The following is a 16518-nucleotide window of genomic DNA, read 5'->3' as shown; positions in this document are numbered from 1 at the left end:
AGTCTCAGGAGTCGGAGATCCATAACCTGACTTGCAGTTTGCTGTCTAGAAGGGAAAACTCATATTTTAACCTAAGCACTCTGCTTTTTATTCCAATAAACAGAAAAACATGAATATTCCATGCACAGCTTCCATCCATATACTTTAAATTACTTCCCTTATCTTTCAGAGAAACTTATTGAATGTCAGTTTCCTTGTCAACTGGTACGTTAGCCTAATTTTCTGAGTGCGTGGCAATTTAACTTTACAAGTTGCCCTTTGTTATCACTGTTAAAGAAGCAACAACAACAAAAATAAAATAAAATATATACGTTCTTTGTGACTACTGCCTTCCTAAGTTCCCACAATCTTATCTGAAAACATTTTCTTTCATGTCTGTACCGAGTAACTTACCTAGTTAAATAGCAGTAGTGGGTAATTGCGTTATCTAACATTAAAGCATTGTGGGATGCAATTTATATGAAAATATTACAAATTAAAGTTGAGTTTTGTCTCATAGCATGTTAGCACTAAGAATGTGAAAGTTAAATCCTAATATTAACAAATGACTTCCAAAAATGTGTGTGTTGGGTTATGACACTTATGGATCAATTTTCAAAGAAACCTGTGTAGAAGTGAGGTCAATATAAACCATATATTGTTGTTTATTTGTAGCCACGTCAGTTCGAGGATATTAGACAGACAAGGTGGGTGCAATACCTTTTATTGGAGCAACTTCTGTTGGTGAGAGAGACAAGTTTTCGAGCCACACAGTGCTCTGTATAGCTGAAAAGGTTGTCTCTCTCACCAACAGAAGTTGGTCCAATAAAAGAGATTACTTCATCCACCTTGTCTCTTATCTGTATATTCGCAAAAAGAAAAGGAGTACTTGTGGCACCTTAGAGACTAACCAATTTATTTGAGCATAAGCTTTCGTAAGCTACAGCTCACTTCATCGGATACATACTGTGGAAAGTGTAGAAGATCTTATTATATACACACAAAGCATGAAAAAATACCTCCTCCCACCCCACTCTCCTGCTGGTAATAGCTTATCTAAAGTGATCACTCTCCTTACAATGTGTATGATAATCAAGTTGGGCCATTTCCAGCACAAATCCAGGTTTTCTCACCCCCCCCCCCCCCCAAACTCACTCTCCTGCTGGTAATAGCTTATCCAAAGCGACCACTCTCCTTACATTGTGTATGATGATCAAGGTGGGCCATTTCCAGCACAAATCCAGGGTTTAACAAGAACATCGGGGGAGGGGCAGGAAAAAACAAGGGGAAATAGGCTACCTTGCATAATGACTAAGCCATTTCCAGTCTCTATTCAAGCCTAAGTTAATTGTATCCAATTTGCAAATGAATTCCAATTCAGCAGTTTCTCGCTGGAGTCTGGATTTGAAGTTTTTTTTGTTGTAAAGTAGCGACTTTCATGTCTGTAATCGCGTGACCAGAGAGATTGAAGTGTTCTCTGACTGAATTTTGAATGTTATAATTCTTGACATCTGATTTGTGTCCATTTATTCTTTTACATAGAGACTGTCCAGTTTGACCAATGTACATGGCAGAGGGGCATTGCTGGCACATGATGGCATGTATCACATTGGTGGATGTGCAGGTGAACGAGCCTCTGATAGTGTGGCTGATGTTATTAGGCGCTGTGATGGTGTCCCCTGAATAGATATGTGGGCACAGTTGGCAACGGGCTTTGTTGCAAGGATAGGTTCCTGGGTTAGTGGTTCTGTTGTGTGGTATGTGGGGGGGGAGAAAACCTGTATTTGTGCTGGAAATGGCCTACCTTGATTATCATACACATTGTAAGGAGAGTGATCGCTTTACATAAGCTATTACCAGCAGGAGAGTGGGGTGGGGGGAGAGAAAACCTTTTGTAGTGTTAGTCACCCATTTTTTCATGGTTTGTGTGTATAAAAACGTCTTCTGTACTTTCCACAGTATGCATCTGATGAAATGAGCTGTAGCTCACGAAAGCTTATGCTCAGATAAATTGATTAGTCTCTAAGGTGCCACAAGTACTCCTTTTCTTTTTAGATAATCTAACAAATCTTTTATTATATGTAGCGTCTTTGATTCCATGATGGCTCTTTAAGAAATAAAGATCAAAGAAAATTTTAGATGTATTTCTATTACCCTGGAGTTTTAAATATAAAGTAGTAATGGAAATTTCCCATGTCTCCTGTGTTGGTTTAAAATTCACTGGCTGGTGATGTAAGTGGAAAGATTTACTTACATTTTTTGTAGGTTTGACTATTTTAAACTATCCTTTCTAAGTGTTTCTTAATAGGCATTTAAAAATAATAGAATTGAATGCATTTTTTATTCTTTCTCTTTATATTGAACAGTACTTTTAGTCAGTCATATCCTGGATTCCTCAGTCAGAGTTTATTCACTTTTTTTTTTTTTTTTTTACTCAGGCAAATTCCCACTGAAATCAATAGAATGAGAATGGACTGCAGGATTTGAGCCTATTAGAATACATATATCACAACATTTTCTAGAATTAAATGTGGTAATAGTAAATCTGTGTAATATAAATATAAAGGTATTTTGCAGTGTTTTTCTTACTGTATTTTGTATCATAATAAACAAATTACATTACATTTTAGCAATAGTATGATGATTTTGTATAGGTTCTATTAGTTGTATCCTTTACAAGCAAACTATATGAAATTATTTATGAACTTTTAAAAATGAAAATATCAAGTTTGTCAAATGCTGTTTACATTAAACTCTAGTAGCAATTACATTTTGTGTTGGACAACTTGGGTGAGAGGTACACACCTTCTGCACTGTATTATAGTTCCAAAAATGTAACCTTACATGTGTTAGGAAATATTTGGAACTGTACAGCTAAACACACAAAGGAGAACGAAATAGTTTGTAATTCTTTTAATGCAGAAAATCTGACTGTTTTTGTTTGTTTGTTTTTTAGGGGTCCATTCAGTGTTGTGCGGCGATGTATCAACAGAGAAACTGGGCAACAGTTTGCTGTCAAGATTGTCGATGTAGCAAAATTCACCTCAAGTCCTGGATTAAGTACAGAAGGTAAGGGAGGACTTTTAAGTAAATTCTTGTTAATTTATAAAGCAGTTGTTTTTTCTGTGGCTGACTTCCAGTACCTAACTGCTAACTTTGAAGATCCTGTTTGTTCAATGTTCCACATAAGTCTGAACCAAAGACTTCCTGCACTGGAAACTTGGAAATGCGTGGATCCTGCTAAATCTGCTCAAGTTTTAGTAGTTTTCATGGTTGTCTAGTTATAGGACTATGTACTAGGAAAGAAGTTGTCTCAGACCTCTTTTGTCCTGCCTAGAATCCTTTTGGAGAGGAAGTACTCTTGGTTAGAAGGAGAAGATGGACATGTTTTTATTAGTTTTTCCTTTCTGTACATCTATATATTCTTTTCAGCAGTCTGGATTTAGGAAGTAATTCCTTATGAGCCATTAACTTGTCTGTGCTGAAAAATACTCACCATAGAAGGGGCAAAAGTTATACCAAACTGATGTTTATACATAAAAGATTGCCACCAGGCCATACAACATTTTTAAAAACAAAATTCTTACCTCACCCAACCTGGTTTAGAACAAACCACTAAGCCTTTTCTGAATTAAATTTGAAAATGATGTAACTTTATTTTGGGTGGATTAGTAGTTCAGTTTCTTCACACGGCCAAGGAAGATGATAGTGTTCTTTGAACGATTGTCCATGTACATTCCACTTCTGGTGCTCATGTGCATGAGATTGGATTCTACTGGACAGCAGTGTCCCTGGATGCTCTTGTGCACCACCACCCTACCCTCCACACACATTCAAGGACGTAAAGGGTGGAGCAAGCCCAGCTATCCCTCCGTTCCTTCTTACTGCCTATGGCTGTAAAACGGAACATCTGTAGCGTCTGCTTTTCTGCACAATGTGCAACTTTTCTGATTGTTGTGTGTGTATGTGGTGATATAGTTAGAGTAGTGTTCTCCTTTTTACGCTAGTTTGGGGATAACACTAATAAAGGAGTGTTATTTTTAGGGACTTTCTAGTACTGGGATTTTGCTGCTTTGGCTGAAACCTGGAGTTCAGAACATCCCCCTCCTTAATAAGGGCACTCAAGGTGCCTTTTTCCTTTCAGAATGGGGCCTGTCCCTTATATTGCTCAATCTGTCACTTTTTCTCCAAGAGGATGCAGAAGGTGAGAGAGACCAGTCTTAAACTTTTTCTCCTGGAGCACTCAGTGAGAGCCTCCTCGGGACCAGAGGAAGGGACCCTACCAGGCCTGAACCAGCTTCCTCTGTCATGGTTCCTGTGAGCTACAGCTCAGTTCCCAGCTCCTGGGCTCACTCTTCAAAGAAACCTTCATATACTGAGACAGACAACGTAGCTGTCTTCCTGCACCCAGTCATCTAAAAGGAGTGGGAAGGAACATCATGCTCATAGTAAGTACAGGCCTAGGTTTCCTCTTCCTAGGATGTAGTAAAATGAGGCATTGCTTTCTTCAGACTACTCAGGCAAAGGGTAGGTCAGAGCCCAAATCGGGTTCCTCTTACACCCTGGCAAAACCTGATATCTGAATGTGTGGTACTGTCTTAGGCAGAGGTCTGCACTTCACCCAGTACTGACTTCTTGGTACCAATATTTGTATACACAGTACCAATGCCTCCGGAACCCAGGACGCTAGTGCTGACCCTTACGATACAGATGCTCCTCGCACTGACTTTCTCACACCAAACTTATATTTGGTATCAAGTGATCTTGTCGTGATTGCACAGCCTAAATCACCATTACTATCCTCAGCTATGAGTGTGCCTGTATGTTACAGATAACCAATACTATTAATGTACCAGTCACCTCTTCAGCTACAGTAGTAGGGGAGATTTAAGATGCGATAAGGATTTCTTGCCTTGATGCGAGAAGTGGACTAGATGACCTCTTGAGGTCCCTTCTAGCCCTACATTTCTATAATTCTGTGAAGACTAGCCTCATCATTAGAGGAGAAATTCTCTTCCCTTCTTGCTCCCATTCTGATCATAGTAGGGAGGTATCCTGCACCCATTCTCCTCATTCCCATGTATCTGGTCAGATGGAGGATCGAGGAGCTGTCATTTTAGGCATAGACCTGTGGAATCTGAAAGAGAGCACTCCTCTTTGTATCTACCCCTGTAACCCCCAGTCCTTTACGCCTATAATGTCCAAACTTGGCCATACTGGACTCTTGCGGGGATGCAGCTGATGAGGAAACTAACTCCTCCTGACCTCTCTAGAGTTACATCTCCCTTCGCTATAAAAACTTGTAGAGTTGCACAAGAGGTACAGCTGGCACAAACTCGTTGTAAACTGGGAAGAATAACTCCAAACAGTGGCACGCTTCTTCCTCACCTGATGAACCAGTTATGCACTCTACTTCCACTCAGCCTAATGATTTCAAAACTTCTGTGTCACATGGCAGACGTGTTAGAAATGCCTGTGGCGGTAGTGCAGGAAAAATTGCAGAAGTTTCTAGACAGTCTGCACTCCTCCTTATCACAAGAAAGATTTCAAGCCACACTAGATGTGCCCACCCACCTACAAGCTCACCCCAAGACCATCGGTGAGGACTTATCTCATATGGCCTCCTGCATGTATGTAACTCAGCATACCAGACTTCATCTTCAATGCATGCAAAGAAGTTGAAGTCTGTATATCAGCCAAGTAGGCATCACCTGAGTGTGTCAGTGCATGTCCCCCCAGAAAGTCCTGTCATTGTTAAATTAGTGGAAAGATCATCTGAAAGTCTGCAAGGGAATACCATTCTCTCCGCCACTGCTATTAAAGATGTTGGCGATAGAGACTTCCACATTTTGTTGGGAAGCCCATTTGAACAACCTTGAAACATAAGGTATGTGGACTCCTCAGAAAACACTACTTCACCTAAATGTTGTGGAGCTAAGAGCTATTTGGTGGGCGTGCATGATTTTCCTCCTGCTTATGAAAGATTGGCAAGTCAAATCATGATGGATAGTACAAAATCCATGTTTTGTGAAAACAAATGATGGGAGCAAGTTCCATCCCTCTATGTCAATAAGCTGCATGTCTGCAGAACTTTTGTATCCTCCACGGAATTAAAAGCAGTATACCTCACAGGATTACAGAATGTGCTAGAAGATCACCGCAGCAGACACTTCAGAAATGACCAGATGGACAGTGAAGGACACTGTCCAAACATATTTCTCAGGTCAGGGGTCATCCAACCATAGATCTTTTTGCCACCAGAGAATACTCTGGAAATGTCAAAAGCTTTGTTCCAGACGAAGACACAATGCAGGAATTGTGTCTAATGCATATATGATACTCTGGTTCCAGGGCCTGAGGTGTGTTTACCCTATAAGTGCATTCATCCTGAACATTCTCAGGAAACTCGGGCAGGAATCACCCAGGATCATCATCAAAAGCTCTAGCAGAGCAGAAGCAGTTCTGGGTCTCAGATCTAAAGAATCTCTACATCCAACCTCCAGTACCATTGCCTCTACAGCCAGATGTAATATGGCAAAAAGACGGTAAGATCCACCCTATAGAGTCATACTCCCTGGACCTCATGGCATGGATGCTGGCTAATTTACCTCAGTTGAGCAAGTTCTCTCTACTGATGTCATAACATTCTTATCCACAGGACAAAGGACTCTACAAGGCAGACTTATTCTGCAAAGTGGTTCACTGTCTAAGCATGCCAGTTATTTCAGTCTCTAGCTCAAATACCCAGTGTACTGGACTACCTTCTATTATTAAAGAACTCTGGACTCTCCATGACTCCCTGAGTGTTCATCTCACAGCCCATTTCAGCTCTCTACCTTCCAGTTATGGATATCCACAGTTTCACACCATATGGTAGCTAGATATCTTACAGACCCTTTGGGAGTAGTGTCCCCCTACTTGAGATCTAAATGTTGTACTGGCAAGGTTAATGAGCCCACCTTTCAAGCCATTTGCTACATGTACTCTTTCTTCTTTCCATCAAAGTAACCTTTCTGGTAGCAGTTCCATTGGCCACAAAGGTGACTGAGATACTAGGGCTAATTACTCCTGGGGAAATTGTATACCAGTGCGCAATGCAGAATTCCATGTTTCACCTGCAGAATTGAGGCTGCAGAGCTACTGGACACAACTAGGGGCCACTGAACTCTGCAGAGCCCAGCTCGCAGTGAGTGGGATGCCCAGCCCAGCGGGGATGGAGGCTGCGTGCTCTCGCTGTCTGGCTTGATCTTCATTCTCCCTGGGTTGGGAGAGGGCATGGGAGACCCAGCTCTGACAAAGGGTGTGGAAGGGGAGGGCTGCACCATGTCATGTCCCACGATGGAACAGTAAAGAAGCTGGGGAAAGTAAAGGCTCTGGGGGTACAGGTGTCTGGGCGGGGGGAGGGGAATGTGGGTGTGTGGGCTCTGAGGGTGATTGCTGAGGTTGGGCTCTGGGGCCCCCCACAGAGTCCCCTCCAGCTCCTCCCAACTGGAATTAATTTGTTATAAGGAATTCTTTAACTATCTACTCCTTAGGGCATCTTTTTTGTTGTTGTTGTCTATATTGTTGACATACTTGTTGACAGGTATTTTGAAATAAATTACCAAAATACTGACACTGGAGTGATTATATTGTGTTATTTTGACAAAATATGCAGAATTTAAAAAAAAATTTGGCGCAGAATTCCCCCAGGGGTATATGGCGTACCAAAGTTCACATGCAAACTCCTGGAGAATATGATCTTAATATTCTCTATTAGGAACGCTGAGATACAATACTGCAGTGTTTCAAAAATATTGTTCATTTAAAAACTCTTTACTAAAAGAAAAGACAGCAAATTGTGAACTTACTGTTGTACTTACTGTAAGAAGCTTCAGCCTGGAGTGCATTTTTACAGAAGAATTATCATAAAGAACACACACACATATATACACTCTCTCTCTCTCTCTCTCTTACTGTAGCAGTGCAAATGGCTTTGCTCTAACAAAAATAATCAAACTTTGAAAAAATCCTATAGTCTCTGAATAGCAGTTGTTACGATTATAAATTGCTGTGGCATATTGCCTGAGTGACTGCTGGCTTGTAAAGAAAAACCTATTTACTGCAATGTTCTTTCCAAAAGTACATTCCATATGTGTTGCACTTATGTACATGGACATAAAAAATTACTTGCTGGCTATGCACGTGTTTACAATGGTTTTATAATAGAAAGAAGAATTTCATTTAATGCCTTGTAATGGTGTCTGACACCTAATAAATCTAATATAGATTGAATTCTATTGGAGCTAAACATTAGTGTTCATGGTCTTGCCTATTGTTTTATCAGTCTCTATAACGTTGTAATTCATCAGCTCTAATACAGTCTATTGATGCCATGTCACTGTTCAAGTGGCTGCATGGTCTACTGGATTAACACTGGGTCTTGTGCATGATAACACACTACTGCAGTATTGCTGACACTTTGTATTCTTTGTCCTTTGGAATATACAAATGAATATGAGAAGATGTAAACAGTTTGAATATTTTTAAATATCAGTATAAATGAGGTTATCCTGTACTTCCACGACACAATGTTCTAGAAAACATGAAAAATCAGTGATTCTTTATTAAACTAGTGAAGTCTTTAAAAATCTAATAAGAATACCAAAATAATCCATGTAATTTCAGATAATTGTTAATAGTAATGCTCTAAATTGTTAACAAACAGAAATGTGAACAGTGTTGTCCTTCTTTCTGATACTTTTATGCCTCGTGAAATTTTTACTACGCCTTTTTCTTTTTCTTTTCTTTCTCTCATCACACTTTCTCTAGCATTCTTCCTTCTCGTTTCTTTTCCTGTTGTGTAACTTAGTCTTTCCTGGTTTGGAAAAGTTTTGAGTTTTGCTGAACCAAGTGTTCTGAAAAGACACCAGCTATCAACAGTCAGTGTTAACTGTGTGTTAACAAAGATTTTTGCCATGCCACTTCCAATTTTTTTTCTTCTTAAACAAAAAAAGAAATGTTTATTGGTAGAGGTTAGTGGTCATGTAGGCAGTTGTAGTTTTCACACAGGTTTGCAACTGATAACACTACTGTTGCTAGGTAATTATCAAAAAGACCTAGCTTTTATGTAGCACCTTACATCAGTAGGTCTGAAAGTTTAACATCATTATCCCCATTTTACAGATGTGACAAGACTGTTTTCTCCTTTTCAGTGCAGGGCTGTTTAGAAGACATATAGCTTTTGTCTCTTTGCAAAGAAGTTGAGACTGAGCAAGTACCTACTAACTGATGCCAGGGGAATGGTCATGGCCTTGTCTGTAGGGACTAGTGCTTTGATCAGTGGGAAGAATGACTATAAGGCTCACCAGGTGCCTCTCAATTTCCAACATATTGCATTGATGCATACCTGAACTTTTCTGGTTTTTAGAGGTTTGAGTTTTGCTGAACATGACATTCTGGAAGGGCATGAGATATCTCTGGATAACCTTAATTCTGCATTAATGAATGGTTTTTGTCAGGGAATTTCCTAGAGGTGTGTGAGGGTGTTTAACAGGAAGAAATGTGTTATAGAAGTTAGTGGTCATTTAGATGGTTATAGTTCTCAGGTAGCTTTGCAGTTGATAATATGGCTCAATAATAATAAAAAGACCCAGCTTTTATACAGCACTTTTCATCCGTAGCTCTCAACAAATTTTACGTCATTATTTCCATTTTACAGATGGAAAAATGAGGTGAGGTGACTTGCCCAAAGTCACCCATCAGGCCAATGGCAGAGCTAGAAATAGTGTCGGTTCAGTGATCTTTGTAATGGTTCACAGAGTTGCCATGTGGTTCCTAAGAGCTTCTCCCCCCCCCCCCCCGTATGTTTTGTTATAGTGGAATGGGGATAATGGTCATGCCTGGAAAGATTGCAATGTGTAGTTGCTAACAGGACCGACGAGAGAAGTCTCATCGATGGTGTGTCCCCCAAAACCTTGACAGTTTCATCACATGGCGCTTACAGTAACCTTAAGCATGTGCGAAAAATGTGTGTTAGTCTTCTCCACTTCCTGCTGCACAATTCCTTGCAATCTGTAGCTCCCCCGCCAGCATTTCCAGCTCCCTCCTTCCCATTTCCATCCCATTAAGCTATTAGTTGGCACCTAGAAGCTGTTAACATATAAGAAGGCTCCTTGCTGTCTCAGATCCTCTGCTACTGTGTACTCATTTCCTTGGTTATTTGCCTTGAGCTGGTTCCCTCACTCCCACTACCCACACCCACCTGTGACTCCTGGGCTTGTTTCAGCCAGGCTTACCCAGCTATGCTGCAAGACCATGCAGCCATCTGTCTCTCCCTGATATGCTCTGGTCAGCCCCTCCGCCCTGAACAGGGGTGATGTGTATCTTAACTATTTATTTTTTCTGGATTTCAGATTTTTAAATTTGCATTACCTTCAGTCAGCCACTTCCCTAGCTCACACAGAGGGGCAGGGAGAGTGGCTCAGTCCCTTGCAGAGGGGTAGGGCTCCACCAGATCCAGCACACACATGGAAAGGGAGAAGTCAGGGCTGGCAGGTCCCTGCCACCACCCCTAGAACTCCAGCGTGCTCTGCTACCCCTCACATTCTTCAACCTCTCCCATATAATACCTGCTGTCCATTCCCATAATGCCCCATCCAGTACCTCAAATCCAAACCTGTCTCCTTCTATTCCCACCTGCTTTCACCCCAGTCACCACTCCCCTCCCTGTGAGCCTTTGCATGTGTAATTTTTTCCCCCATAAATAGTTTCAGTGCCTTCTGAATATTTTGATGTACTCAGATTACATTAGTAAATTAATAAAATAAAATTATTTGGGAGTGGAGGGGGCGGAGGGACTTTGACAAGGCAGATTTTGTCCCAAATGTTTACAGTTCATTCTCAGGCTATGGCACACTTGCAGCTGTAGAACGCTTTGGGTTAAACCAGCCTTCAGAGAGCGCAGTAGGGAAAGCGCTGCAGTCTGTCCACATTGACTGCTTCAAGCGCACCGGTGTGGCCACATTTGCAGCACTTGCAGCAGCATTGGGAGCGGTGCATTATGGGCAGCTATCCTAGCATTCAAGTGGCTGCAACGTGCTTTTCAAATGAGGGGGGGGTGGAGTGTGTTGTATGTATGTGTGGGGGGGGAGTGGGTTTTTGGGGTGCTGAGTGTTTCAGCATGCTGTCTTGTAAGTGCAGACCCCCCGACCCCCCCCCGCCTCTCTCACTCACTCAAAGCAAAGAGTAAATGTTTGTCCAATCAGATAAGCAGCCGCTGTCTGAAACGGAGCTCTGAAATGGCACTTCCGCATTTGGGCAGCGATTTCACAACAAAGAGAAGAATGAGCAGTTGTCTTAAGGGGATTATAGGATGTTTCCAGAGGTCAATCACAGTGCAGTTACTTAACTCCTCATTCACACTGACCCTGGATCGTCTCAGCCAGTACGCAACAGCCATTATCCCTCTCGCGGAGGTGAAGTACCAGGAGCACTCCAGCCAGGGAGTCAAAGCGCTCTATGTGCCTTGCCAGTGTGGACGGGGAGTAAGGTAGAGCGCTCTGGGTGGCTTTATTGTGGTATGAAGTGCAAGTGTAGTCAAGCCCTCAGACTTCTTCACAAGGTGGGTTTCAAACTTCAAAGTTTCAAGTTTAGATAGGTGTTAAGTGGCCCATTCATCTAAACCAGAATGTTCTTGGATGAAAGAGACTACCCAAAGGGATGAATAGAGCCTGAAGCAAAAGCTCTGAGACATATGAACTGCTCCATTCATGTCAGTGGGTATTCCCGCCCCCACCCAGTGCTGGGGAGTCTTTGATTTGAGAGAATCCTAGAATTATAGGACTGGACACAGAGGCACCAACTTCCTGAATTCCTGGGTGGGTGCTCAACCTCCACTCCGCCCCTTGCCATCCCATTTCCCCCCTCCCCCCAAGTCTTCCTGCACCCCCTCCCCTCCTCGCTCTCTCCCTCAGCACCTTCTGCATGCTGCTGAAAAGCTGATTGCAGCGGGTGGGAGGCGCTGGGGAGGATGGGGAGGAGCTGATCGGTGGGGCCCGCTAGCAGGCAGGAGAGTGCCGGGGGGGGGGAGGGGAGGAGCTGATCTGTAGGGCTGCCAGTGTGTGCTAAGCACCCACTATTTTTTTTTTTCCGTGGGTGTTCCAGTCCTGGAGTATCTATGGAGTCGGTGCCTATGACTGGAAGGGACCTGTAGAGATCTTCTAGTCCAGTCCCCTACACTCAAGGAATGACTAAGTATTATCTAGAACAGTGATTCTCAACCAGGGGTTTGGGGTTTCAGGGGGTCTGCCAAAATAAACCAGAGAGCAGGGCTGGTGTTACTTGCTGGGGGCACACGGCAGAAAGCTGAAGCCTGAGCAACTTAACTTTGAGGGGCTCACTGTGGCATGAGGCCCTGGGCAATTGCCCTGCTTGCTACAACCTAATGTCAGCCCTGACTTTTAATCTACTTGATATGCAGAAAAACGGTAGTGGTACAGGTGGGCTTTCGAGTTTTATAGCATGTTGGGGAGAGTTCTGGTCTATATCAGAAAGAAAAAGATTGAGAACCTCTGATCTAGACCATTCCAGACAGGACTGGAAGGGAGAGGTTATCTGGTCCAGGTCTCTGCACTCATGGCAGGACTAAGTATTATCTAGACCATCCCTGACAAGTGTTTGTCTAACCTGCTCTTAAAAATCTCCAATGACGGAGATTCCACAACCTCCCTAGGCAGTTTATTCTGGTGCTTAACCACCCTGACAGGAAGTTTTTCCTAATGTCCAACCTAAATCACCCTTTCTGCAATTTAAGCCCATTGCTTCTTGTCCTATCCTCAGAGGTTAAGGTGGATAATTTTTCTCTCTCTTCCTTGTGACAACCTTTGATGTACTTGATAACTAGTATCATGTCCCCTCTCAGTCTTCTCTTTTCCAGACTAAACAAGCCCAATTTTTTCAGTCTTCCCTCACAGGTTATTTTTCTAAACTTTTATTCATTTCTGTTGCTCTTCTCAAGACTTTCTCCAGTTTGTCCACGTCTTTCCTGAAATGTGGCACCTAGAACTGGACACAATATTCCAGTTGAGGCCTAATCAGTGCAGAGTAGAGCAGAAGAATTACTTGTGTCTTGCTTACAACACTCCTGCTGTGCAGCCTAGCAAGATGTTTACTTTTTTTGCAATAGTCTTTACACTGTTGATTGATATTTAGCTTGTGCTCCTCTATGACCTCCAGATCCCTTTCTGCAGTACTCCTTCTTAGGCAGTCATTGCACACATTTGTATGTGTGCAACTGATTTCCTTCCTAAGTGGAGTACTTTGCATTTGTCCTTATTTAATTGCATCCTATTTCAGACCATTTCTCCAGTTTATCTAAATCATTTTGAATTTTAATCCTATCCGCCAAATCACTTGCAACCCCTTCCAGCTAGGTATTGTCCGCAAACTTTATAAGTGTACTCTCTATGCCATTATCTAAATAATCGATGAAGATATTCAACAGAAAGAAACCCAGGACCGATCCCTGCGGAACCCCCATTGGATATGTGCCTTCCAGCTTGACTATGGGCCACTTATTATTTAGCAGGCATTAATTGACAATGTGCGTCATCATCTGTGTTGTGCTGCAGCTGCACAAAGGGCTGTCATGAAGGCCCCAGCGACACTGGTTAGTTGCACAGAGACCATGCCTGGTCTGGAACCTATTCAACAGGGACCGTTGGTGACAGGGCAGGTCAAAACCAGGCCGGCAGATTGTGGGATTGGTGATGAGGGACTGGTTGTGGATTAGAACAGATATTCATTCCTCTCGCCCGAGTGTTTCTGCCCTAATATCCTGGTATGGCGGATGAGACCATAATGGGTGATGTGACGGCAAACGTGCAGCTGGTGGCTTAAAAAGGTTATTGTGCAGCGGCAGGCTTGGGTTGGTGCGTACTTTCTCCAGTGACTTGCCAGTGGCAACCTCTCGTCTGATATAAGGAGGAGCAATATTGCTCAGAACTGGAAGCCCTGGGAGTGGAGTTGGACACAGTGTTCCGGAGATGATGTGCATGGCGCCATGTAACTGCATATTCACCAGTTTGGTGTGTGATGATCCACTCCGCCACAGTACAGTACTCCGCCATCGACTACCAGGTGGCAAGAGCTGGCATCTGCAGAGTTGGAGCACAGGCACCCCATGACAAACCTGCCAGTTTGCTAAAGATTGTTACACATCTTAACTTTAGCTACTGCCTTGTTCAGGTGGGCATGGTAACTCAGTGTGCTGTCTGAGGTCACACTTAGATGGACCAGATCTTCTTCATGCTTCACCTTCTGACCATTCAGATAAACATTCAGTCCTTGCGTTCTGCTAGCATGATGAAGATGGAACAAACTGGAGACTGTTTTCATGGTGCTTGGCTGGAGGCACCAAGACTTACAGTAGTCAGCTAACTTTACCATGTCCCGTTTTAAGATGGCATCAAGCTTGTGAAACGTCTGGCCCCGGGTACCACAACAGATGTCATCTACGTAAATGAACTTACTTGACTCCATTGTTGGCAGGTCATTGATGTAAACATTGAACAGGGTTGGAGAAGGCACAGAGCCCTGGAGTAACCCACTGCTCTGTCATCTCCAAGCACTTGTCTTCTCCCCCATATGGACTCTGAATTGGCTATCACGGAGGAACAGTTCAACCACGGCTGTGACCCAAGGTAGCAGGACCCGTGATACCTTCACGAGCAGGCCAGTGTGCCATACCGTATCATATGTCACTGTTAGATTGATGAAAACAGCACCTGTTTTCAAGTTTTTCTGTGAACCACTGATAACTACTCTCTGAGAATGGTTTTTCCAACCAGTTATGCACCCACCTTATAGTAGCTCCATCTAGGTTGTATTAGGAGCTCCTTAAAGGGATGGGATCCCCAGAGCCTGGCACACAGATACAGTACAGGAGACTGGTGCTGAGAAGCTGCCCTGCCCCGTCTTCCTTTTAGATTGGATATTAGGAAAAACTTTTTCACTAAGAGGGTGGTGAAACACTGGAATGAGTTACCTAGGGAGGTGGTAGAATCTCCTTCCTTAGAGGTTTTTAAGGTCAGGCTTGACAAAGCCCTGGCTGGGATGATTTAACTGGGAATTGGTCCTGCTTTGAGCAGGGGGTTGGACTAGATGACCTTCTGGGGTCCCTTCCAACCCTGATATTCTATGATTCCTCTAGTTCCCCTGCTACACACCCCCATACCTCCTTTCCAGTCTCTCTCCACTTCTCACTTTCCCTGTCAGCAAGCATTCACATGATTTAAATTTGTCTTACAAAAATAATTTGATTATATCCCTCCCCCTCATCCAACAAAACAAAACAGCCATCAGTGTCAGGTTGGAGCAAGATGCTTCTTTTTTCTCCACTTTAAATTCAGATTTCCACCCTGGGTTGGATTGTGACTTAGTGGCTGGATGGTGCTTGGATTCAGTGACCATACCTCACCCGTGGAGCCACATGGGTCCTCTGATGTAGAGGTAGCTTTCCAGATGATTAGTTTTCTCCCTGCATATATACAATGTAATCCATTAGGCTCATGATTTAAGTGTGTGAGCCTATAACCACGTGGCACACACCTAACTAGAGAAGCAAACTCCTTTTAAAAATAATATTTTAATTTGATTTTCCACAAAGGGCTAGTAGGTGCTATGCACTCTGTTGAGGTAACCCTTAACCATGACCTTGATGCGATGATCTGAGTCATGGTTGAGCTCCATCTGTATGTTATACCAATAAAATAAAAACCAGCAGGATCTTATTAAAGGGAAAAAGGCAAAATACCACATTTATTGTGAATACAGAAAGAATCATAGTAAGCAGTTAGTTATAGCTATAACATTCCATTCAATCTCATATTTATTCACACATTCATTCATACAAACACATACACACAGGTTCTGCAAGGTTATCATAGTTACCAGCCTTAGAGTTGCTCATGCCAAGCCACTGGCCAGGTGGCCTGGACATGAGGAGGGAGCAGGGCCTCGTCAGATGCTCATCTGATGCTCCTGGAAGTTGGTTTGCAGAATCAGACCCCAAAGTTCTCACGTTTTAAGAGTCTATTTTTGTAGGAGTTTCCTCCTATGCCAATCTATGGGAATTGCTTCATCATGCTGTTGCTGAATCAATCAGCAGATGTCACATTCCTGATGGCTCCGTGCTGCCAGATGTTATCTTGTTCTTTGGTTCTCCCATTCTTGAGACTGTTGGGTGGATTCCAGTCTGCCCTCTGGGGGTCCTCTGGTTATTTCCACTTGACGCCTTCTTCAGCTGATGGACACTGGATTCTTAGGCTGGCACCTCCCTGATCATTCAGTTATTATCCACACCAAGCATCCATCCACATGCATACTCTATCTCTATTTTAATCACAATTGTTAATACAACAAAAGGGCGGGGAGTCTCTGGGTGCTGTTTCTGTTGTTAGAGTATTGCTTTGAGTCTCTCTCTCTGTGAATTGCTTTGAGAACAGACTCTGTCTTAGAATGTACTAACACAATTAGCAGCTTGCAAGTTTCACACACAGA

General features: G+C 42.9%; 1 protein-coding gene across 12 annotated transcripts in view; it reads left to right on the top strand.

The window, feature by feature from the left end:
• CASK (calcium/calmodulin dependent serine protein kinase) overlaps positions 1 to 16518 on the top strand; it is a 420545-nt gene that overhangs the window by 111344 nt on the left and 292683 nt on the right. For all 12 annotated transcript variants that reach the window (XM_084635068.1, XM_084635057.1, XM_084635067.1 and 9 more), the window contains exon 2: positions 2936 to 3048. In XM_084635068.1, coding sequence (XP_084491194.1) covers positions 2936 to 3048 — 113 coding nt within the window. The remainder of the gene's footprint in view (positions 1 to 2935; positions 3049 to 16518) is intronic.

The sequence above is a fragment of the Lepidochelys olivacea genome (assembly GCF_965140295.1).
Source record: "Lepidochelys olivacea isolate rLepOli2 genome assembly, chromosome: 1".
NCBI lineage: Eukaryota > Metazoa > Chordata > Testudines > Cheloniidae > Lepidochelys > Lepidochelys olivacea.
Note: the sequence above shows the minus strand (reverse complement) of the source record. Positions and strands in the feature narration are given on the sequence as shown.